The following is a 23,659-nucleotide window of genomic DNA, read 5'->3' as shown; positions in this document are numbered from 1 at the left end:
ACCTCTCTCTAACCTTTTTATTATTTCTTTCCATGGTGATGGTCCTGATGTCATGCTTTCCCCTCCCCTCGGCCCGCAACCTCCGTCTCAGATTGGCGCAAATAAATCGGTACTGCAAGCCAACTATGATCTCGCCCCCTGTGACTTCCTCTAGTTCTCAAAATTAAAGCAGAGACTGAAGTGAACGCAATTTGTTATCGAGGGAGAAATTGCTGATTGACACATTTTACAAAACAAAAGATGCTGATGGAGAGGTGCGAAGGGCCAGGATTATGAGTTTTACTGTAGGCTTCAGGGATTCTTGCAATAAGGGAGTGTTCATGTCTATGGGATGGGCGTTTGCTCGAGAGACATTTAAAAGGGACTTGGTTTTGTTGGTGATGTAGTAAGAAAAGCGTGCAATTGTTTAGTTAAAATATATTTACGTACCGTATGTACTCGCGGATAAGTTCTCCTGTGGATAAGTCGGGACTTGATTTTACCGAATAAATTTCTGGTATTTTATAATGCTGGTCGTATAAGTCGAATGCGGAAAACTCACGCTACTGGTGCAAGGGATTACGACATGCTAACGCCCACTCGTGAGAGTAACCAAGGGGCACGCTGCCTTTTTTTTCTATGTATTGTGCCTATGTGACCACACGGTAAATCTGAGGGAGAAAAAAAAGTCACAGGAGGCTCTTGACACGGTCACAAAAGACGAGTACGTGAAAACATTACCAGGAATGTGAGAGGCACTGGGACGAGCGGGCTGCACCTCAAAGAGGATATTTCAATGGTGACAACTAAAATGGAAATGCTGTAAGCTGTACAGCTTGGGCGTTTAACTCATTGACAGCAACATGTAAACTGAATGATTTTACTTTGTGTTTACTTTGGTTATATTCTTTAATAAACTGCTCAAAAAAATTAAAGGAACACTTTGAAAACACATCAGATCTCAATGGGAAAAAGAAATCCTCCTGGATATCTATACTGATATAGACTGGGTAATGTGTTAGGAACGAAAGGATGCCACATCGTTTGATGGAAATGAAAATGATCAACCTACAGAGCCCTGAATTCAAAGACGCCCCAAAAATCAGAGTGAAAAAATGATGTGGCAGGCTTGTCCATTTTGCCCAAATTGAATTGCAGCAACTCAGAATTGTACGCAGCACTTTGTATGGCCCCTGTGTTCTTGTATACATGCCTGACAACATCGGTGCATGCTTCTAATGAGATGACAGATGGTGTTGTGGGGGATCTCCTCCCAGATCTGGACCAGGGCATCACTGAGCTCCTGGACAGTCTGAGGTGCAACCTGGTGGCATTGGATGGACCAAAACATAATGTCCCAGAGGTGTTCTATTGGATTTAGGTCAGGAAAGTGTGGTGGCCAGTCAATGGTATCAATTCCTTCATCCTCCAGGAACTGCCTGCATACTCTCACCACATGAGGCCAGGAATTGTCGTGCACCAGGAGCCACTGTACCAGCATAGGGTCTGACAATGGGTCCAAGGATTTCATCCTGATACCTAATGGCAGCCAAGGTGCCTTTGTCAAGCCTGTAGCGGTCTGCGTGACCCTCCATGGATATGCCTCCCCAGACAATCATTAACCCACCACCAAACTGCTCATGCTGAATGATGTTACAGGCAGCATAATGTTCTCCATGGCTTCTCCAGACCCTTTCACTTCTGTCACGTGCTCAGGGTGAACCTGCTCTCATCTGTACAAAGCACAGGGCACCAGTGGTGCATCTGCCAATTCTGGTATTCTATGGCGAATGCCAATCGAGCAGCATGCTGCTGGGCAGTGAGCTCAGGGCCCATTAGAGGACATGGGGCCTTGGGTCACCCTCATGAAGTCTGTTTCTGATTGTTTGGTCAGAGACATTCACACCAGTGGCCTGCTGGAGGTCATTTTGTAGGGCTCTGGCAGTGCTCATCCTGTTCCTCCTTGCCCAAAGGAGCAGATACTGGTCCTGCTGATGGGTTATGGACCTTCTATGGCCCTCTCCAGCTCTCCTAAAGTAACTGCTTGTCTCCTAGAATCTCCTCCATGCCCTTGAGACTGTGCAGGGAGACACAGCAAACCTTCTGGCAATGACACGTATTGATGTGCCATCCTGGAGAAGTTGGACTACCTGTGCAACCTCTGTAGGGTCCAGGTATCACCTCATGCTACCAGTAGTGACACTGACTGTAGCCAAATGCAAAACTAGTGAAGAAACAGTCAGAAAAGATGAGGAGGGAAAAATGTCAGTGGCCTCCACCTGTTAAACCATTCCTGTTTTGGGGGTCATCTCATTGTTGCCCCTCTAGTGCATCTGTTGTTAATTTCATTAACACCACAGCAGCTGAAACTGATTAACAACCCCCTCTGCTACTTAACTGACCAGATTAATATCCCAGAAGTTTCATTGACTTTATGCTATACTCTCATTAAAAAGTGTTCCTTTAATTCTTTTGAGCAGTATAAAAGCGCACATGTTAATTTGTTATTTGGACTAAAGTCTTCACACATTATACAATTCACATCATTATTAATATAACATCTGTTCTAGTTCTGTGTTCAGCTTTTCTTGCATTTCTCACATTTCCTGTCATCCTACACTTACCCAGATCGTTGTGGGCACAGAACACGCATTAAGTGCATGTATCCCAAATAACGATATTCTGTATTATTTACCCTTTACAACTCTAGGCACCGCACACCACGATAAATAAGACTTGAGCTCTGAGAATTTTTGAGACTGACTTTTCTTGGATGGGATAGCAGCCTACCTGCCGCTTGTGCTGATCGACACATTTTACAAGACAAAAGACGCCGATGAGGAGGTGCGAATGAATTTAAGGTGGGCAGGGATTCTGAGTTTTTTCATAGGCTTCACGGATTCTTATGTTAAGGGAGTGTCTGTGTCTATGGGATGGGCGTTTGCTCGAGAGACAGATAAAGGGGACTTTGTTTTGTTGGTACTGTTGTAGTAAGTAAAAGCGTGTAATTGTAAGTTAAAATATTTACATTCTCCCGTGGATAAGTCGGGGCTTGATTTTACCGTATAATTTCCGGTATTTTATAATGTCAGTCGAATATAGAAAACTCACGGTATTGGTCCAAGAGATTATGATATGCTAATGCCCACCTGAGAGAGTAACCACGGAGCACACTGACTTTTTATTACTATATATTGTGCCTACGTAATCACCCAGTAATACCCAAACTATTCCAAAGCGATGTTTGCACTGTTTTGTGTTTTTTGTATCTCACACCCTCATACACAGCATCCTTTATCTATGATGGAGTGTTTGATCAGAAGGAAATATGAAGCTGGTTTTAAATTAAAAGTCGTGAAAAAAACTGGTAACTGCGCTGCTGCAACAAAATTTGATGCGTCTGAGAAACTGATGTGACATTGGAGGAGGCAAGAAGATGGTAAAAAAATGTAAGCGACGTATTTTTGAACGGGCATATAAGTCGGCATCTTATTTTATGATCGATTTTTCAGGTTTCAAGACCCAACGTATACATCAGTATATACGGTATGTAAAATTTTCTCTTGTATTGTTCCATAACTGTTTCCTTTTGTTTTCGGTCTTTGCTTGGTAATACGCTCTGAAAGGAGAAGTGGCAGAACAGCCCGGTCTGATGTGCCAATAAGACCTCGAAATGTTTATCATTAAGATAGCACTGCCCTCTTTGAGTTTAGGGGGACCGTTACCCCATGTCTGCGAGGTTTTCCTCCACCCTGTCCAAAGACATGAAGATTAGGCGTGTGTGTGTGTTTCCAGGGTCTGTTCCTGCCTTGTGCCCTACACCAGTTGGCACCCCCGTGACCCCAGTCTGGACAGCACAGGACATGACGAGACTGTTAATCAGCAAAATGAGGTCGAACAGCTGAGGGGCCTACCGGAAAGCAACCAGAAGAAAAAAAAAAAAACATCTGGAGTAGTGGTGCCCCCCAAACCACAACGGCTCACCAGCAAATGCCACGCTGTCAGTCCAAGAGTCTTTGAGCAAAAACAAAGCGGCTGTTGCATGGAGTTAAATCACTGCGAAAAGTCCGTGTGCGAGTACCACGCATTTTGGACGCGTTCGTTCTTTACAGATCATGAAAGACAAGAATGATCTAGAAATTTGTATCAACTGACTTCTTATTAATTAGTGCGACCTTAAATTATAAGGCGGACCAAATCAGATGACCTGCCCATCGGTTTAAGTCTCCCCCTCCACTGTATTTTCCTTTTATATCATGAGACACAAACACACTGCTAAAAAAAAATGAAGGGAACCCTAAAATCATAACAGCAAGTCAGTGGAGCTTCAGGGACATCAGTCTGTCCTGTTAGGAAACACAAGTGACTGTGAATCAACGTCACCTGCTTTGGTGCAAATGAAAGTGACAACAGGTGACCTGCAGAGAACACAGCAAGAACCCAAAAGAGAATGGTGGCCCCAGACAGTTGTTCTCTCCTTATCCTACCTGACTGATTCTTCTCTAGTTTTGTGTTTTGCTCATGTCTTTGTCACTACTGGTAGCCTGAGGCGGTAACTGCAGCCCATTCAGGTGGCACAGGTAGTCCAGCTCCTCCAGGATGGCACATCCATACGTGATGTCACAATGAAGGTTTGCCGCGTCTCCCAGCACAGTCTCAAGAGCATGGAGGAGATAGCAGGAGATGGGCCGTTACACAAGGAGAGCTGGACAGGGCTGTAGAAGGGCATCAACCCAGCAGCAGGACTGGCATCTGCTCCTAATTGTGAGGAGGGACACAGCTACAGTCCTACAAAATGATCTCCAGCTGGCTACTGATGTGCATGTCTCTGACCAAACTGTGACAAACAGACTCCATGAGGGTGGCATGAGGGCTCGACGTCCTGTAGTGAGACCTGTGCTCAAAGCCGATCACCATGCAGCTCAATTGGTATTCACCAGAGAATACCACAAATGGCGGCTCTGCCACTGGCACCCTAATCTCTACACAGATGACAGCAGGGTCACACTGAGCACATGTGACAGACGTGAAAGAGGCTGGAGACGCCTTGGTGAACGATATGCAGACTGCAACATCATCTAGCAGGACCAGTTTGGTGGTGGGTCAGTGATGGTCTGGGGAGGCGTAACTTGGACGATCACACAGACCTCCATGTGCTAGGTGACAATACCCTGACTGCTGTATTTTCTCAAACTAAATAAGGAGAAAACAGAAATCTTAGTGATTGGCAATAATGGATGAGAGGGTATTAGAAATAAACTTGATGCATTAGGATTAAAAGTCAAGACGGAGGTAAAGAATTTAGGGGTAACTATTGACTCGGACCTGAATTTTAAATCGCATATTAATCAGATGATTAGGACAGCATTTTTTTCACTTAAGAAATATACCAAAAGTCAGACCTTTAACTATAACTTTATAATGATAAAATAATTTCACTCTTTTGTCTTCAGTCGACTAGATTACTGTAATGCACTCCTCTCAGGACCACCCAAAAAAGACATCAATCGATTACAACGAGTGCAGAATGGAGCTGAGAGAATCTTAACAAGGAAAAGAAAATCCAAGCACATCACGCCAGTCTTAGTGTCACTACACTGGTTACCTGTGCCATTTAGAACTGACTTTAAAATACTGCTGATGGTTTATAAAGCCTTCAATCATCTCACTCCATCTTATATTTCAAAATGTCTGTCACCTTACACTCCAAATCGTAACCTTAGATCTTCAAATGAGGGTCTGCTTAGAATTCCAAGAGCTAAACTTAACAGAGGTGGTGAGGCGGGCAGGCGGCCTTCTGCTGCTATGCACCTAAAATCTGGAATACGAGTTAACCGATAGAAATTCACCAGGCTGATATGGTGGAGCAATTTAAAAAACAGCTAAAAACACATTACTCTAACATGGCTTTCTCAGAGCTTCATCTTAGTTTAATCCTGATGCTCTGCATATTCAATTAATTATCATTACTATTCATGGTGGCTCCACAATCCATACTAACCCCAACTTTCTCTTCTGTTCTTTTTCGGGTTTTCTGAAATGAAGATCTGCGCCCCCACCACCCAATCAAAGCTCCGTGATGTCCCTACATTGATGGATTAAAGACCAGAAGTCCATGTGACCGTCATCATCCTCAGCTTCTTCCATGTGAACCGGTCAGTCAGTCATTATCCAACCCGCTATATCCTAACTACAGGGTCACGGGAGGTCTGCTGGAGCCAATCCCAGCCAACACAGGGTGCAAAGCAGGAACAAATCCCGGGCAGGGTGCCAGCCCACCACAGGGCAAACACTAGGGACAATTTAGAATCGCCATTACACCTAACCTGCATGTCTTTGGACTGTGGGAGGAAACCTACGCAGACACGGGGAGAACATGGAAACTCCACACAGGGTGGACCTGGGAAGCAAACTCAGGTCTCCTGATTGCGAGGCCTCAGCACTACCACTGCACCACCGTGCCACCTGACCTTACTTTTATTCTATGTTAATTAGTGTTGCCTAATTTTATTTTCTTATATATTTTGTCTTTTTTCTCTTTCTTCATCCTGTAAAGCACTTTGAGTGCCATTATTTGTATGAAAATGTGCTTTAGAAATAAATATTGTTGTTGCTGTTGTAAGAACGCTACCACAAAAAAAAAAATCACCTGCCAAGTGCATCAGTCACGTTTAATATGCAACTCGCACTTACAAAACGCGCGGTACTCGGACACGGACTTTTGGCGATAACCGAACTCCATATTATTGCTTTGCACTTCCCGTACTCTCCAGATCTCGCTCCCTGTGACTTCTTCTAGTTCTCAAAATTAAAAACGGAGAAAAATTCGAGGGAAAAAAAAAATAAAGACACGGGAGGCTCTTGGCACGGTCGCAAAAGACGAGAACATGGAAACGTTACCAGGAATGTGAGAGGCGCTGGGACGAGTGGGCTGCACCTCAAAGTGGATACAGTGATCCCTCCTCGATATCGGGGGCTGCGAAAGGTGAAAATCCGTGAAGTAAAATCTATATGTTTATCCGGTTATTTTTATATATTTCAAGCCCTTATAAACTCTCCCACACTCTTATAAATATTCCCCGTATAGTTATACAGCATAACCCCTTTGTATTCTCGTAGATATTAGGTAAGATTCGTTGAAATTATGTATGTAAACACACTGCTTATATACAGCAAAACCTAAAAACCATTTTAAAGATATCGATATATCATCGTCTCCGATATCACATATGTTACAGCCATTACGATAGACAGATCGTTTTAGAGACATAACGAAGAGCTTGACTACGCACGAAGATAAACACAAAAGAGCACAAAAGTTAACTCTTTACACAGCAAAACACGTTGATGCTGAATGAGCGAGACGAGACTTCCTGGTTAACGCATCGGAATCGAATTCGGCGCTCCGCCGCTGAGCCAATCAGCACCCAGGAACTTAACTGCGTGCTCTGATTGGGTAGCTTCTCAGCCATCCACCAATAGCGTCCCTTGTATGAAATCAACTGGGCAAACCAACTGAGGAAGCATGTACAGGAAGTAAAAAGACCCATTGTCCGCAGAAACCCGCAAAGCAGAGAAAAATCTACATTATATATTTAGTTATGCTTACATATAAAATCCGCGATAGAGTGAAGCTGTGAAAGTCAAAGCACGATATAGCGAAGGATTACTGTATTTGAATCATGATGACTAGAATGGAATTGCTGTATGCTGTACAGTAAGACCTCGCTTAACGACGCGGATACATTCCTGAGAATCTACTACGTTATGAGAAATTTCGTTTTCAAAGGTCAAATTAAAAGTGGACTGAATAGCGCTGTGTTCTGACACGACGAAAATAACACGTGTGCACACCATGAAGACAAACTGAAATGTATTCTAAACCAGCCGCCTCTCATGGCTCCGCCCACGTAGAAGTGAAACAGGACAGTGAGGATGGCCCCGCCCACCCGGCTTCCCCCTCCCTTCGGCCCGCAGCCTCCGTCTCAGATTAGCGCAAATAAATCGGTGCCACAAGCCAACTATGATACTCAGTGCGGTGACAGAAGTTGCAAAATCAACCGGAATGTTCCAGCAAATTACAGAAAAAAAAAAAAAAAACCCCAATCTAAATCCGTGAAGTAGTCCTCTCGTTTGCTAGCTAAGCAGAGGTGAGGTACGCGCCCTGAGGCTGGCAAATGAGTGAGGAGGTCCCACCCCCCTCGGCCTGCAGCATGTCTCTCAGATTCGTGCAAATAAATCGCTCCTGCAAGCAAACTGTGATACACAGAAGTCGCAAAATCAACAGGAAAATTCAAGCAAATTATAGAAAGAAACCCGATCTAAATCCGCGAAGTGGTTCTCTCGTGGAAAGCGGACAGAAAGACAGACATTGGATTTTATATATACAGAAATGAAGCATACAACATTCATTTATGAAAAAAGCACCTAATGTTATTGATCGACTGGATTTTTGTGTTCTTTAATTTAATAACTACATACTTCTATCACCTGCGGTGGGCTGGCGCCCTGCCCGGGGTTTGTTTCCTGCCTTGTGCCCTGTGTTGGCTTGGATTGGCTCCACTTTTAATGTTAGGAATCGTAATTGAACTTTTCCTTACTTCACTAATGGGATTCAAATAAGCCACACCGACAACTGGCACACTGACTGCTGGCACTGTGGAGTGGAGAACACGGACTGCTGGCACTGTGGAGTGGAGTACTGCTGGCAATGTTGAGTGGAGTACTGCTGGCAATGTGGAGTAACTGACTACTGGCACTGAGGAGTGGAGGACACGGACTGCTGGCACTGAGGAGTGAAGTACTGCTGGCAATGTTGAGTGGAGTACTGCTGGCACTGTGGAGTGGAGAACACGGACTGCTGGCACTGTGGAGTAGAGAACACAGACTGATGGCACTGTGGGGTGGAGTACTGCTGGCACTGTCAGTAGTCACCACTACTTCAAATTTAAATATGTCACCATGGCAACTTGTTGGCATGCATGCTTTACCTCAAGTTTAGGTTACAGGTTGTGTTGTTGTTTGGGCACCAACTACTGACTGCGGGAAGCCGCTGGGTTTGACTCTGAGGCGCTGTGCATGTGCAAATTTCGGTACGGCTTGCTTCTGATCTCTGCATCTGTGCATATATACAACCTTTGTGTAGTAATATTGAAGACTGTGCCAACCCCATTGACGCCCCCGTGTGACACTTTTGATGCCTCTTGCCCAACCTTTTGACTCAGCCCCAATGACACGGATGTAATGTCAACTCTGGGCCGCAAACTGTGCCTTCACTCCACTGAAAGATGAAAGTGCAATTACCAAAGAGCTGACTCACCCCATCAGCACAGACGTGACGTCGACTGTGGCCAAGGACCTCACCTTCACTCCACCGAAAGACGAAACTGCAGCCATCAAAGACCTCACTAAACACAACTGCTCTGTTACAATGGCGTCCCTTAGATTGTATTTATGTGTATAAAAAAAAATAAATGATACACTCGCCGACACTTTATTAGGCACACCTCTTCGACTGCTTGTTAACGTCAATCTCCAATCAGCCAATCACAGGCAGCGGCTCAATGCATTTTGGCCTGTAGACATCGTGAAGATGACCTGCTGAAGTTCAAACCAATCCTCAGAATTGGGGAAGAAGAAAGGCGACTGAAGTGACTCTAACCGTGGCATGGCTGCTGGTGCCAGACAGGTTGCTCTGCGTATTTCACAAACTGCCGATCTACTGGGATTTTCACGCACAAACATCTCTAAGGATTACAGAGATTGGCCAGAAAAAGGGAAAATATCAGTGAGCGGCACTTCTCTGATGATGATGAGCTGACAGAAAGGCAACAGGAACTCAGATAAGCACTCGTTACAAGTGAGGTGTGCAGCAGAGCAGCTCTGAACACACAACACGTCAAGCCTTGAAGCAGGTGGGCACAGCGGGTGTCACTCCTGTCAGCTAAGAACAGGCAACTGAGGTGACAAGTCACATGAGTTCAACAAAACTGGACAACACTGAGGAGTCTCGATGTCTGCTGTGACATTCGGATGGTGGGGTCAACAACATGAAACTGCCTTGTATCGATGGTTCAGGCTGAACCAGTGGTGGTGCTGTGGTGCTGTGGCGGAGATTTTCTTGCCACACTTTGAGAACCAACTGAGCATCGCTTACATGCCACAGCCTACCTGAGTATTGCTGCTGACCAACGTTCTTATCATCTAAGAAATGTTCAGAATCGATTAAAAAGGCAAATAAAATGTTCGGTTACATACAGGGTGGTCCCGATCTAATTATGCAGATCCAGATCGTCTGGATGACTTTGATTTATGTGGGGATGATTCCAGTTCGGCGCAAAGACGATTATTTCTGTCATCAGTTCGCACACTTCTCGATGGTCTGGGATTTTTCGGGCGATTTTCTATGTAATAAACTTAAGTTATAGCATAATGAAAATTACATAATTAGATCTGGACTACCTTATAGTAAGAGCTGTTGAATATAAATTGAGGGACGTGATGGTGAAAATAGTGAGATGGCATCTGGAGTGGAAAAACGTGGCCTGGTGTGACGAGTCTCGATTTCTGCTGCGACACTCAGATGGTCGGGTCAACAACATGAAAGTATGGATCCACCCTGCCTTGTATCGATGGTTCAGGCTGCTAGTGCTGGTGGTGTGATGGTGTCTGTGATATTTTCTTGGCCCACTTTGGGCCCCTTAGTACCAGCGGAGGATCGTTTAAATGCCACACAGCCTACATGAGTGTTGTCACTGACCATGTCCATCTCTTTATGACCGCCATTTTCTGATGGCTACTGGATAACACGCCATGTCACAAAGCTCACATCATCTCTAACGATGAGGTCACTGGACTCCAATGGCCTCCACAGCCACCAGATCTCAATCCAGTAGAGCACCTTCATGATGTGTTGGATTATGGATGTGCAGCTGACAAATCTGCAGCAACTATGCGATGCTGTCAAGTCAATATGGAGCAAAGTCCCTGAGGAATGTGTACAGCACCTTGTTGAATCCATGATATGAAGAATCAAAAGGGGGTCCAACCCCATGCCAGCGAGGTGTGGCCGGTGAGTGGGTATCAGGAGTGGAGGTCGCTTGGTCCAGTCCCTCTGTTCCTCGCACCGTACTTCTCTCGTCTTAATTATTTCCGCCATGGTTACTGAAGTGGTCTGCAGGTTCAAAGTATCTAAACAAACGTCAGCTCAGGCAGCACACGTCCCCCTTTTAATGGACGCAGCACACACCGGTTAACAGAAGGTCCCACGGGTCGTGAGGTTAAAGGAACTGCTGGCACAGCTCAGACACCGGACTGTGCCGAGAGGCGGATCAGGTGCAGGGTAACAAAAAGAAAGAACATGTCTGCCGCGTCTTCATTTGTCAAAACACAGCCCACCGAGGCCCACCTTGTGGTATTCTGGGCTTTGCTGTTGGTGATGTTTTAAGGTTCCCAAGAGTGTAGGGGCCTCCATAATTCAACGTTTGGAAGCACCAGTGACTCTCCCTAGGGAGGGCCACCCGGCCGGCGAAAGTGAGCGACCGTCAGAGAGGAGTCACGATGGAGGGAGGTGACCAGGAACACGACGGTCACGCTGGCCGAGCTCCTGAGAACCTTCCAGATGGACCGCCATCACTACAAGACTCGTACTTATAGTTTTACGACAGAAGCCACTTAAAGTTTGTAAAAAGGCGACTGTGAGACAACGGGACCCTCTGGTCTGAAGAAACGAAGTACAGAGCCACGTCTTTGGAAAAGGAGGTGCCGCTTGTCATTATCTGAGCCGCCTGCTTTGTATGAAAGTGTGGTATGGAAATAAATATTATTGGTGACCATTGCCATCCAGGGGCTTAAAGAACTAACGAATAAAGTGGGCTTCTTTGTGGGTCTGCCTGTGCTTTCTGACAGACATCATCCATCCATCCATCCTAACCTGCTTATCCAGGAACTGCTGGTGGAGACAAAAATCACCTGGCACAAGGCAGGAACAAAACGTCTGGACGGGGAGCCACCAGGGCCAAACCTGCATGTCTCTGGACTGAAGAGAAACTCACTTGGACCCCTGATGGACACGTAAACACCCCACACAAAGCCTGGTCCACTTACTGCAAGGCAGCGGGGCGACCACTGCGCCACCATGCCACCCTTGGCCGCACAGATTAAAGTACGCATGTGTGGTACGGTCGCCATCAGAGGGTTCTGGCTGACCAGCGCTGTGTCTCCCCGTCTACAGGAGAGCCGGAGTCACCTGATGATGGTCGCTAAGTAAGTATGGCCAAGCGTGTGCGTGTGTGTGCGTGCGTGCGTGTCAGTGTGCACGTGCAGTCATGAGGGGAAACAACAGAAACAGTCCACTCTACACTCTGTGATTGTGTTACTCAGGACCAAAATCACCATTGTGGCGTCATCACCAACTTTTATAATCCTCAGGTGACAAACACACCACAGCAGACTTCACAGTGTCATCGTCACGGTCCAACGAGGAATCACACAGTCAGAAAGCAGGGGGAGAAACAAAAAACAAAAAGGAAGTGCAGCCCTCCGGCGACCACAATACAGAAAATGAGACTTTAGTGGGCAGGTGGCACTGGTCACCCGCACAGCAGGAGCTCGTCACCCGCCAAGTGTAACCACCATGAGGAAGGCACAACTTGGGTGGCACTCCGGGCTGTGTACATGCGAATGGAGGACTAAGTGTGGCTTCACACACACACACACACACACACAATCATACCTACATAACGACTGTCCTGGAGTAACTCCAGCTTACCTCAGCAGAGAAGCTTAGTGAAATATTTAATAAAGTGGGACATAATTGCAAACAAAGGCTTCTGTACCAAATATTAACACTGATTTTCTCAGGTGTTCAAATACTTATGTGCAGCAGTGCAATACAAATAAATTCTGTACAAATCATACAATGGGATTTCTTGAATTGTTTTTTTTTTTACATTCTGTCTCTCACAGTGGGAATGCACCTACAATGTGAATTTCAGACCCCTCCATGATTTCTAAGTGGGAGAACTTACAAAATCGCATGGTGTTCAAATACTTACTGTATGTTCCTCACTGTGTATGTGTATATATATATATATATATATATATATATATATATATATACACACACATACATATTATACACACATTTTGAGTTTAAATATGGCTTGTGTGTGTACAGTATAGAAGTTTATGTATGCATTTATGTGTCTATATGTGGATAGTGTAAATATGGTTTGTTTTATATATTATTACACACACACACATACATATGTCAAACGTCATATTTTCTTATTGCTCTTTTATATATTACACACACACAAACACATACATAATGAGAAGTCAAGCCAAATGACCCCTTTTATTGGCAAACTGAAACGATTACAACATGTAAGTAAGCTTTCGAGACAACTCAGGCCCCTTTTTCAGGGGAGATGTAATACACACACACACACATATATATATAATTATACATACATATATAGACGTATACATACACACACACACGCGCGCCATATGTAAACTTACGAATAAGCTTTAATTATTCCTTATGCTCGTGTGTGTGTGTGTGTGTGTGCTGACCAGCACCGATTATATTAATTCACACACATTATGATATTTTATATTTCTATATGCCCCTCTCTAACGATCGCCAGCCCATATATGACCCTCACAGCCTCCCCTCCTCTCCGTTCGTTCGTTCGTTTCTATTTGACAGCCCGCTGAAGTTGCCGTCTTTTTCAATTCCCCGTAAGAACACGAGGGCGCCCCGCGGGGCCCAGTTGATCGGCTGTAGCGGAGCACCTCGCTCGCTTTTTCGCTTCTTCCTCTCGCCGCCAGTCCCAAGTCACCCGCGGGCTGCAGCTCAGATGATTTGTGCTCACGACTGCGACTCTTAACTCTGAACGAAGCCAACCTGCTCAGACACAAGGACGGCCATCTCTTTTGTTTTATAGGTTTGTTGTTGTTAAAGCCCCGCACTTCCGGGTGCCCAGATCACCTTTTCTTTCAGGTTAATTTGATTTTATTTTGCCCTAAACGGTAAATTAGACCAGCCGCGATTTTCACGTTGGTAAAAGAAAGCCCACCAGCTGCACTCACCACTTCGACCACTTTGATCGCCGCCCGCGTCACATCCAGGTGGTCGTTGGGCACATCGAGGAATTTCGCAGAGCTGGAGTTGTGTGGATTCGCCGTCGTCGTTTTATTATATACTGGAGCATCCGCCATGGTGGATCCGAGACACCCTGTAGTAATCACCGGCCAAAAACAAAGGAGTAAAGATGAAATGGAGATATCCGATCACGAGGAAAAGAAACGAGAGCCGAGGGAACTTTTCAAAATGGTCACCTCACCTCAGGCGGCACTCAAATAGAAACTGAAAGTTGGTGTCGGAGGGGAGCGCGCTGACGCCTCCCGAGCTCGTCCTTTTCCAAAAAAAAAAAATCACAAACAAACAATAGGCTGGAGTTCCCCCCAAACAATAAAGTAGGAAACAGAAACTCAACGTGACACAGCAGCTTATCTGATTTTATTTTATTTATATGAGCCTGGCAGCGCGCAAATAAGCCGAAAGTCGCAGCGGGCGGTGAGACGCGCGTGCGCGGTACTGACATAGCGGGCTCGCCGAGCACTGAAGCCCACTTCATCGGAATCGAAATTCAGAATGGTGCCAGCCGCCTCGAAAACGTTGATTTCAAACTGTTTATCGTTGTTTTGAAGTTTGACATAACAAGAATGCCCTGTTGTATAATCATTTCTGTTTTATATAGCGCCTTTCTGTGGCAGACTCTGAAAGAAAAGACGCACCTGTTCACCCGGATGGTATACAACAGGAGGGCACTGCTGGTACACCAATACTGCCTTCTGGATTCTAACATCGTGTGCCCAGTCCTGGTTTGCATGTGCTTCTGTCTGACACATTGGGCACCTTGGGGTTTGAATCCTGATCTCTGCTTCTGCCAATGTGGAGTTTGTACTTTCTGCTGATGTCCATGGGAGGTTTTCTTCTTACATCTCCAAAGATCAGTGACAGACCAGGGGTTCCCAAACTCTCTTAAGCCAAGGCCCCCTAAAATGTTGCACTAACTGGTCAGGGCACCAGTGCTACAAAACTAGGGATGATCTTGAATCTTGGCTTCTATTGACACCACTGTGTGACCCTGAGGAAGTCACTTCACCAGTCTGTGCTCCATTAGGAAAACTAAAAGAAATCAAAACCAATTGTGTCATAAATGGTGTAAGTCACCTCAGATAAAGGGGTCAGCCAAATGAGTCAATAGAAACTAACAGCACAGCAGCCCACAGCCTGGTCTTGGAGAACAGCAGACCTGGAACTCAAAGCGAATACCTCAGCAGAGCGGACAGTTGAAATTGAATTGGAATTCAAATGCTTGGTGCCACCATTTTATGTCAGTATTAAAGGGTTAAACTCGAACTCAGCACAACTAAAGGTGACATTTCTTTAATCTCCCTTCCCTAATACAGCATTGTGGAATTTTAACAAGGGGTTATTGGTAGGGTTATGGGTGGGATTGTGCTTTTTAATTTTCCATGTCTATGCCAAATGCATATCACCTGATAGACAGAAAGATAGATGTGAAAGGCACTATATAATAAAAAGATAGGTAGATAGACATGAAAGACATTATATAATAGATAGTATGTGAAAGGCACTATATGAATGACAGACACACAGATACATAGATGTGAAAGGCACTACATAAAAGATAGATAGTGAAAGGCACTACATGACAGACAGACAGCAGATAGACATGAAATACACTATATAATAGATAAATAGTGAAAGGCAGTAGATAACAGACCACCAGACGTGAAAGGCACTAAAAGTCTGACAGACAGACAGATGTGAAAGGCACTATATAATTGACAGATAGATATGAATGGTACTATATAATAGATAGTGAAAGGCACTACATGACAGACTGAAAGACATGAAAGGCACTATATAATATATAGACAGACATGAAAGACACTATAATAGATAGATAGATAGATAGTGAAAGGCATCACAACAGGCCATCAGATGTGAAAGGCACTATATGATAGATAGATAGATAGATAGATAGATAGGATAGGCACTACATGACAGACAGACAGACATGAAAGACACTAGAATAGATAGATAGTGTGGTGGATGGCTGGGACTCTTGCCCAGTCACGACGCCTGGAGGATGGAAGGACCTCCCCCGGGACATGAGAGGGCAGCCCCCCTGGTTTGCATTGGGGCCACAGGATTGGAGCTCAGAAGCTCAGCCTTGTTGTGGCCAGTGTCCACCCGGATGATTCTGGAGCCATGGGCTGCAGCACTTCCACCAAACCCGGAAGTGCTGCAGAAAGATTGTCAAGGAGCACATCCAGGAGCAACATAAAAGGAGCCGCCTCACTCCATTCTGGGAGCTGGAGGACAGAGCTTGTAAAGGGAGGAGTGGAGGTGGCAGAAGTAAAAGAGAAGAAAGAAAGAAAGAAAAAAGAGAGAGGAAGAAACTGAGTTAATTTGTGGTAATTTGTGGGCATAAGTGAATATAAAATAAAAGCGTGTGCTCTTTGGACTTGTGACTCTGTGCGTCTGTCTGTGTCTAGAGCTGATTTACCACAATAGATAGTAAAAGGCACTACATGACAAACAGACAGAGAGACAGACGTGAAAGGCACTACACGAGAGATAGATAGATAGATAGATAGATAGATAGATAGATAGATAGATAGATAGATAGATATAGAAAGGCATCAAATGACAGACAGCCAGGGCACTATATAATAGACTGGCACTGTAGGTGAGTTAGATTAGATCAGTGGTTCTCAAACTGTGGGGTGGGCTCTCCTCTGGGGGGAAGTTTTCTGAGGGGCACAAAGATGAAAAAAAAAGAAAATGAATCAAAAATATTGACACCAAAACAAATGAACTTAAACTTCATTCTGATACAGGGCGGCACGGTGGCGCAGTGGTAGCGCTGCTGCCTCACAATAAGGAGACCTGGGTTTGCTTCCCGGGTCCTCCCTGCGTGGAGTTTGCATGTTCTCCCCGTGTCTGCGTGGGTTTCCTCCCACAGTACAAAGACATGCAGGTTAGGTGGATTGGAGATTCTAAATTGGCCCTAGTGTGTGCTTGGTGTGTTTGTGTGTGTCCTGCGGTGGGTTGGCACCCTGCCCAGGATTGGTTCCTGCCTTGTGCCCTGTGTTGGCTGGGATTGGCTCCAGCAGACCCCCGTGACCCTGTGTTCGGATTCAGCGGGTTGGAAAATGGATGGATGGATGGATACATTCTGATACTAGAAAAATAAATCTAGAGTTAGATAAATGTCGATAAAAGTTAAGTAGGTATAATAAAATATGCAACTATGATATATCATTCATTTAAAAAGAACAAATTGGTATTAGTGGGATCCTTTCAAAAATGTTGGGGGGCGCGATTAAAACTGTTATGAAAACTCGGGTCTACTTTAAATACTTAAAGGTTGAGAGACGCGGCCTCAGATAGACATCATTAATCCCACAGGTATATTCAGATGCACTTGCTGCTGAAGCAAAACCATAAAAAGTGATGACGCAGACTCCTACAGACTTAAAGAGTGTGATACAGAGAGCGACAGGAATAGTACAATGGAGCAGACTTCAGAGGTGATCCACAATACAGACAGGTAGAAAAGGCACTACATAGTGGATGTCAAAAGTGATGCATAATACAGATTGTTATGAAAGGCACTATATAATAGATGTCAATGGCGATATGCCCAATTGTAAAGACAGGTTTCGTCTTTGCTGAATTGCCAATCACGGCCTCATCTGTTCGGGCCCCCTAATCATCCCTGGTCTCTGATTGGCTAACTGTTTCTCTCACCCCTTTGCCACCTAACTGCTAACGTGTGGCGAGCTCACTGGCACAGGAATGGCTGCACTCGTTTCATCTGGGTCGGTGCTGCACACTGGCAGTGGTTGAGGTGGCTCGCCTCTCTGTAAAGTGCTTTGAGGAAACGAGGAAAGTACTATATTAATAAAATCATTTCTTATTATTATGTCCAATTAAACTGTGTTGCCAAAGCCATTTAGAGAAGTAGCTTAGATTACAGCTGATGCAAAATATCTTAAATGCGCCACATTACCTGCCAAAGAAAGATGGCAGAATACATTTTTGAATATTTGACATTGGGTATCGTGTGCCCCGAGTGTCCCCTCAGAGTTCCCTGTGTGTCTGAACGACTCGCCTCCATTTTTCGATCACGTCGTTCCCATTAAGCCTCAGGATCTGTCATTTCGAGGTGCTTTGCTTATCTCCCCTTCTACCAATGGTAGGTGGGCCGCCCCAATTAACCACCATAAGAACATCAATCGTAGTCGACTTGGGTTGTGTCTCATTAGTACTTTAGTGACTCAACATCACTCGCTATGTTATTCACTTTGTAGCTTGTCAACATGCTCCATTTTAACTCCTTTTGTGTAAAAATAATAAACTCGATCGCAATCAGGAATCGAACTTTACACCCTTAATACTGGGGTGGCGGGTGGGGTGTAATAAGGATTTGATCCCCTGCTGAATTTGTACGTTTGCTCACTTCAAAGGAAATGAAGAGCCTCTAATTTTTATGGTAGTTTCATTTTAATGGACAGACACAGAATATCAAGCAAAAATACAAAAAAAAAAACGACATCAAAGTTCTAAACTGATTTGCATGTCATTGTACTCAACAACAGGGGCCTCATGTATAACGGCGTGCGTAGAACTCGCACTATAACATGGCGTAAGCACAAAAGCCGAAATGTGCTTACGCACAGAAAAATCCAGATGCAGGAATCTGTGCGCACTCCAACTTCCACGTTCTTCCGCTACATAAATCCCGATCAGCGTGAAAACTAACACTCGTGCACGCGCTTTATGTAACGCCCCAAATCCTCCCAGAATTACGCCTATTTGAATATGCAAATCAATATAAATCGCCCTTAAGCGCAGCCTTCTGTGAAAAGACAATGGGAAAAGCACGGGGGAAAATATAAGAATTTCATCGAATACCAAGTGGAGGCAAAGGAAAAACATACTATTTGTTCAAATAAACCGTGGGATAATTATGGCGTTATTTCAGTGCCTCTATTCTGAGCGCACGTAAAAAAATATTGCAAGTGCAAGTGTTGCATTTTGAGGAGAAATTTATTTTGAGCGTACAAAAGCTGAATTTGAGTGAACAAAATTCATTGCTGCGTGCAAAAAATGTATTTCAGTGTTTGCACTTATCCATATACACACACACAATAGCACCCCCTCTCGCTCAGTTTTTTCATTTGCGCTTGCTCGCAATGTGTTGCTTGCGCTCACAACATTCTCTGCTGCGAGCGCTCAACTCTCTGTACACCGTTATAAGTGTGCCACAAAACCAACCAATCACAGACTTGGTTTCAAAAATTCTGATTGGCTCTTACAGTCTCCAATCAGCTCGCTAGCTGCTGCATTCATTGTGGCACATCTGCGAGATGCTTCTGGTGATTTTATACATTCTTGCCTATCAATTACCACTAATGTAAATCACAGTAAGAAGAACATGAAAACAAAGGCATTCTTTTTAAATTGTTGTATTTATTGGAAAAACGCTTACACAAAATAACATTACTCCCAAAAGTACCTATTCTGGAATAATGACTATTATATATGTTTGTGGATTTGAAGGAGCTTCAGGATCCAGGCATTGACTGGGAGAGTACTACACCAACGATAGTCTTAACAAATAATATATTTTAAAATAAAATAATTAAAGATATTATCCGCAAATTGGGGTTTAATTGAGTTTAGCTGGATTTAGCTACATTTCGGACTGTTTCCGGAATGCAGCAGCTAGCGAGCTGATTGGAGACCGTAAGAGCCAATCAGAATTTTTGAAACCAAGTCTGTGATTGGTTGGTTTTGTGGCACACTTATAACGGTGTACAGAGAGTTGAGCTCGCAGCAGAGAATGTTGTGAGCAAGCAACACATTGCGAGCAAGCGCAAATGAAAAAACTGAGCGAGAGGGGGTGCTATTGTGTGTGTGTATATGGATAAGTGCAAACACTGAAATACATTTTTTGCACGCAGCAATGAATTTTGTTCACTCAAATTCAGCTTTTGTACGCTCAAAATAAATTTCTCCTCAAAATGCAACACTTGCACTTGCAATATTTTTTTACGTGTGCTCAGAATAGTGGCACTGAAATAACGCCATAGATAATCAACAAAAGGAAGTTGATCGAGTGACATAGCGTGTTGGAGAAACTTGAAAGCTCACATTCACAAAATCACACAGTGCCGGAAATAAAAAAGAAGTCACATATCAAAGTTGCCGTGAAAAGCTGAGTTGTAGCCCACTGTCTGAGTGTCAAATGAATGTCTGTGTGTGAATCACTACTTGCTTCTTAAACCGGCTCTCTTCCTCCAACTGGACACAGAGTCCATGACATTCGTGATATTACAGCTCTCTGAATAACTCAAATACTGAGATGTATACGTGATGTCATTTTCATGATGATAGGAGTTAAAGCACGTTATTAAACATGTTTTTCACATCGATGAAATAATTTATTGCAGCAGTACTCAGGGACGGCTCTAGGCTTGTGGTGGCACTGGGCAGAGGAAGAATCGGTGGCTCCTTCGCCTGCCCGTCAGTAAGGTAGCTTATCACGGTGGATGGCTACTTCCGTTGTGGACACTGCATGGCCGCCTCGTGCTCATGACACAAGCATTTAACTTTTGCCGAAATTTGTCGCTGCGTTTTTAGCTGTGTTGTTATTTTCTCTTTCTGTTTTATATTCAATATATATTGGCGTAGCCGTCACTGCAGTCCTTGCTTTTCTTTCCCCAAGTAACCGATCGCCACACAATCAGCTCTGTAATAGACGTTAAGCCATCTGTAAGCTTAGTGCAGATTCTTCAAAACGTTTAAAGAACATTGAAATATCTTTGTAGTACATGTTTAATTATTCTATCCTTCACGACACTCCCAGTGAAGAATATAGATTATTTAAATGAAGTTAAAGTTTTATCTGTATAATTTAACAAACATATTTTGCTGCATTTCACCTGAAAAATGATCTCGTCATCATATGTAAATACGCACTTAATAAAGTGGCTCAGGTTGTGCGACATTATAACTGTAGTGCAAGTTAACGTGATTGTATTTATAAGTCCTAACAGTTCTACAAGGAGCAATTGATTGAGTGCATTTAAAGTTCTTGGGATGAAACTGTTTCTGAACCGCGAGGTCCGTACAGGAAAGGCTTTGAAACGTTTTGCAGTGGCTGAGACAGCGTGTCCTTGAAGCTGTATACCGATAATTCTCTTTCCGATCAGCTGCTGCTGTGATTCACACTCAGATACAGTGATAGAAATACTCTGAGTGGTGCAGTGAGAGTAATATGGGAAAAGATGATCCGCTGTGGCAACTCCTAACGGGAGGAGCTGAAAGAAGAAGAAGAAAAATAAGAAGAGGAAGGTGCAGTGAGAGTAACAACGCTAAAGCAGTTATTGTATTTGGAATACTATGGCTGTTCCCTGGACAATTCTGTTGTTACAAGTTCATTACAATCAGATGCATTACACTAATAAACAATATGCGGTTAGTTTCAGTGTATTTATAAAGCCGCGTCATGAAAATAATGAGTAACAACACAGGAACAGTAGCACTGCTTTGACGCTGGGTGCCGCCAGTCTGCAAAACCGAGCGGAGAACTTGCGTACGACAAGCTATGAGGTACCGTGGAAAAGTGCGTGGCTTTACGCCAAGTGTAGGTTTTATACATCGCGATTTGAACGTGGAAAAGTTCTTACGCAACATTTCCGTGCGTGCGCACCGTTTATACATGAGGCCCCAGGCCTGTCTGAAGTCTGCCAGTGTGTCACCTTGAGCAGGGGGACCTTGTGGGCACTGCCAGCTTTCAATCCATTATGCCATAGTGGGTTACCAATGGTGACTGTGTGGTGGTCCCAAGTGCCTTCAGATCATTAACAAACTCCTCCCGTGTAATCCTGGGCTGATCCCTCACCTTTGTCATCATCATCCTCACCAGCCTAGGAGACCATGCATGGAGCTCCAGACCGAGGGCGATTGATGGTCGTTTTAGGTTTCTTCCATTTCTGAATAATTGCACCAACAGTTGTCACCTTCTCACCAAGCTTCTTGCTGGTGGTCTTGTAGTTCATTCCAGCCTTGTCCCGGATGTCCTTTGACAGCCCAAGGTGGTGGAGAGGTTGGAGTGAAAGAAACGGATTCTGTGCTTTATACACATCACGACTTGAGATCAGGGGTATCTGTTATTGATTGATTGATTGTAATCGCCATTCATAATGAATGAATAGATCAAGAGATGCAAAAGGCACTATAAAACAGATAGATGTGAAAGGAATTATACAGTATAAGCAACAGGTAGATTATGTGCACAGTGCTTTATAATAGAAAGGAAATTTATAAGCGACAGGTAAGATAAAGTGCATGAGGAAAGTATTCACAGCGCATCACTTTGTCCACATTTTGTTATGTCACAGCCTTATTCCAAAATGGATTAAATTCATTTTTTTCCTCAGAATTCTACACACAACATCCCATAATGACAACGTGAAAAAAAAGTTTACTTGAGGTTTTTGCAGATTTAATAAAAATAAAAAAATTTGAGAAAGCACACGTACATAAGTATTCACAGCCTTTGCCATGAAGCTCATCCTGTTTCCCTGATCATCCTTGAGATGTTTAATTGGAGTCCACCTGTGGTCAATTCAGTTGACTGGTGGAAGTTATGGACGTTGGATGTGGAAGGTATGGACACCCATATCCATATAAAAAGTAGTTAAAAAATCTCCCCATTTTATGCTCTTCTCCCCCATATTTGTTTCCTCCCATGGCCCTGATTTACCACCCTAAAAATGGAATTGCGCCTCACGGAGCAACACACAGGGCCCAGTTTAATGATTCACCCCTTGGCCGAGGCTAGAAATGATCTCACCTGGCACTCCTTAGAGCAGGGGTGTCCATCTCCGATTCTGCATTTTAGCCTTTTCCTAATTGGTGACCAATTATCACTGCTAATTACCTTCTTTCCCCTTTCATTTTAATAGCCCCGTTTTTAATTATTCAGTCCTCTGACTTGTTTCTTTTCTTCATTAAATGGCAGCCATGCAGAAATGAGAGGTGATGCGTGCCACCAGATGACCAACTAAGTTTCTTAATTGGAAGCCCGTTCTTGTCGTTAATTAAACCCATTTATTGATTTAACCCCACAGCTTGTTGCTGCTCTCATTCTGCCACTTTTTTCTAAGGGCAGCATCAAGATGTTCTGGTGACCTGAGCAGATCGGCCTTATCGAGTCCGTCACCTTTTTCTTTATATATTTAGATATTGTGTGATGAGCACAAGTTAGCTGGGCATGCGTCGGCACGTTTGGCATCTCATTATTGTTTGGATGCAAATTAAGGAAAGAAAAAAAAACAATTCGGGGGTCCAAGTCGATTAAAATTTGGTCACTTGGCAACTGGTCACTAATTAGACCCGGGTTCACTTCCCAGGTCCTCCCTGGGTGGAGCTTGCATGATCTCTCTGTGTCTGTGTGGATATTCTCCCACAGTCCAAAGACATGCAGGTTAGGTGCATTGGCGATCCTAAATTGTCCCTAGTGTGTGCTTGGTGTGTACGCCGTGTGGTGGGCTGGCACCC

General features: G+C 44.2%; 1 protein-coding gene across 2 annotated transcripts in view; it reads right to left on the bottom strand.

Moving 5' to 3' along the window:
• The window catches only part of cmtm6 (CKLF-like MARVEL transmembrane domain containing 6), a 65,706-nt gene extending 50,986 nt beyond the window's left edge, over positions 1 to 14,720 (bottom strand). Inside the window, exons 1-2 of one of the 2 annotated variants that reach the window (XM_039736601.1) lie at positions 14,331 to 14,720; positions 14,077 to 14,222 (exon numbers count right to left, since the gene is read on the bottom strand). In XM_039736601.1, coding sequence (XP_039592535.1) covers positions 14,077 to 14,205 — 129 coding nt within the window. In that variant the 5' untranslated portion in view covers positions 14,206 to 14,222; positions 14,331 to 14,720. The other variant, XM_039736600.1, reaches the window with a different exon arrangement.
• Between the last annotated feature and the right edge of the window lie 8,939 nt (positions 14,721 to 23,659).

Source organism: Polypterus senegalus, chromosome 15, assembly GCF_016835505.1.
Source record: "Polypterus senegalus isolate Bchr_013 chromosome 15, ASM1683550v1, whole genome shotgun sequence".
In the NCBI taxonomy this organism is placed as follows: domain Eukaryota; kingdom Metazoa; phylum Chordata; class Cladistia; order Polypteriformes; family Polypteridae; genus Polypterus; species Polypterus senegalus.
The sequence above is the reverse complement of the archived record's forward strand: the minus strand, read 5'-3'. Positions and strand labels throughout refer to the sequence as shown.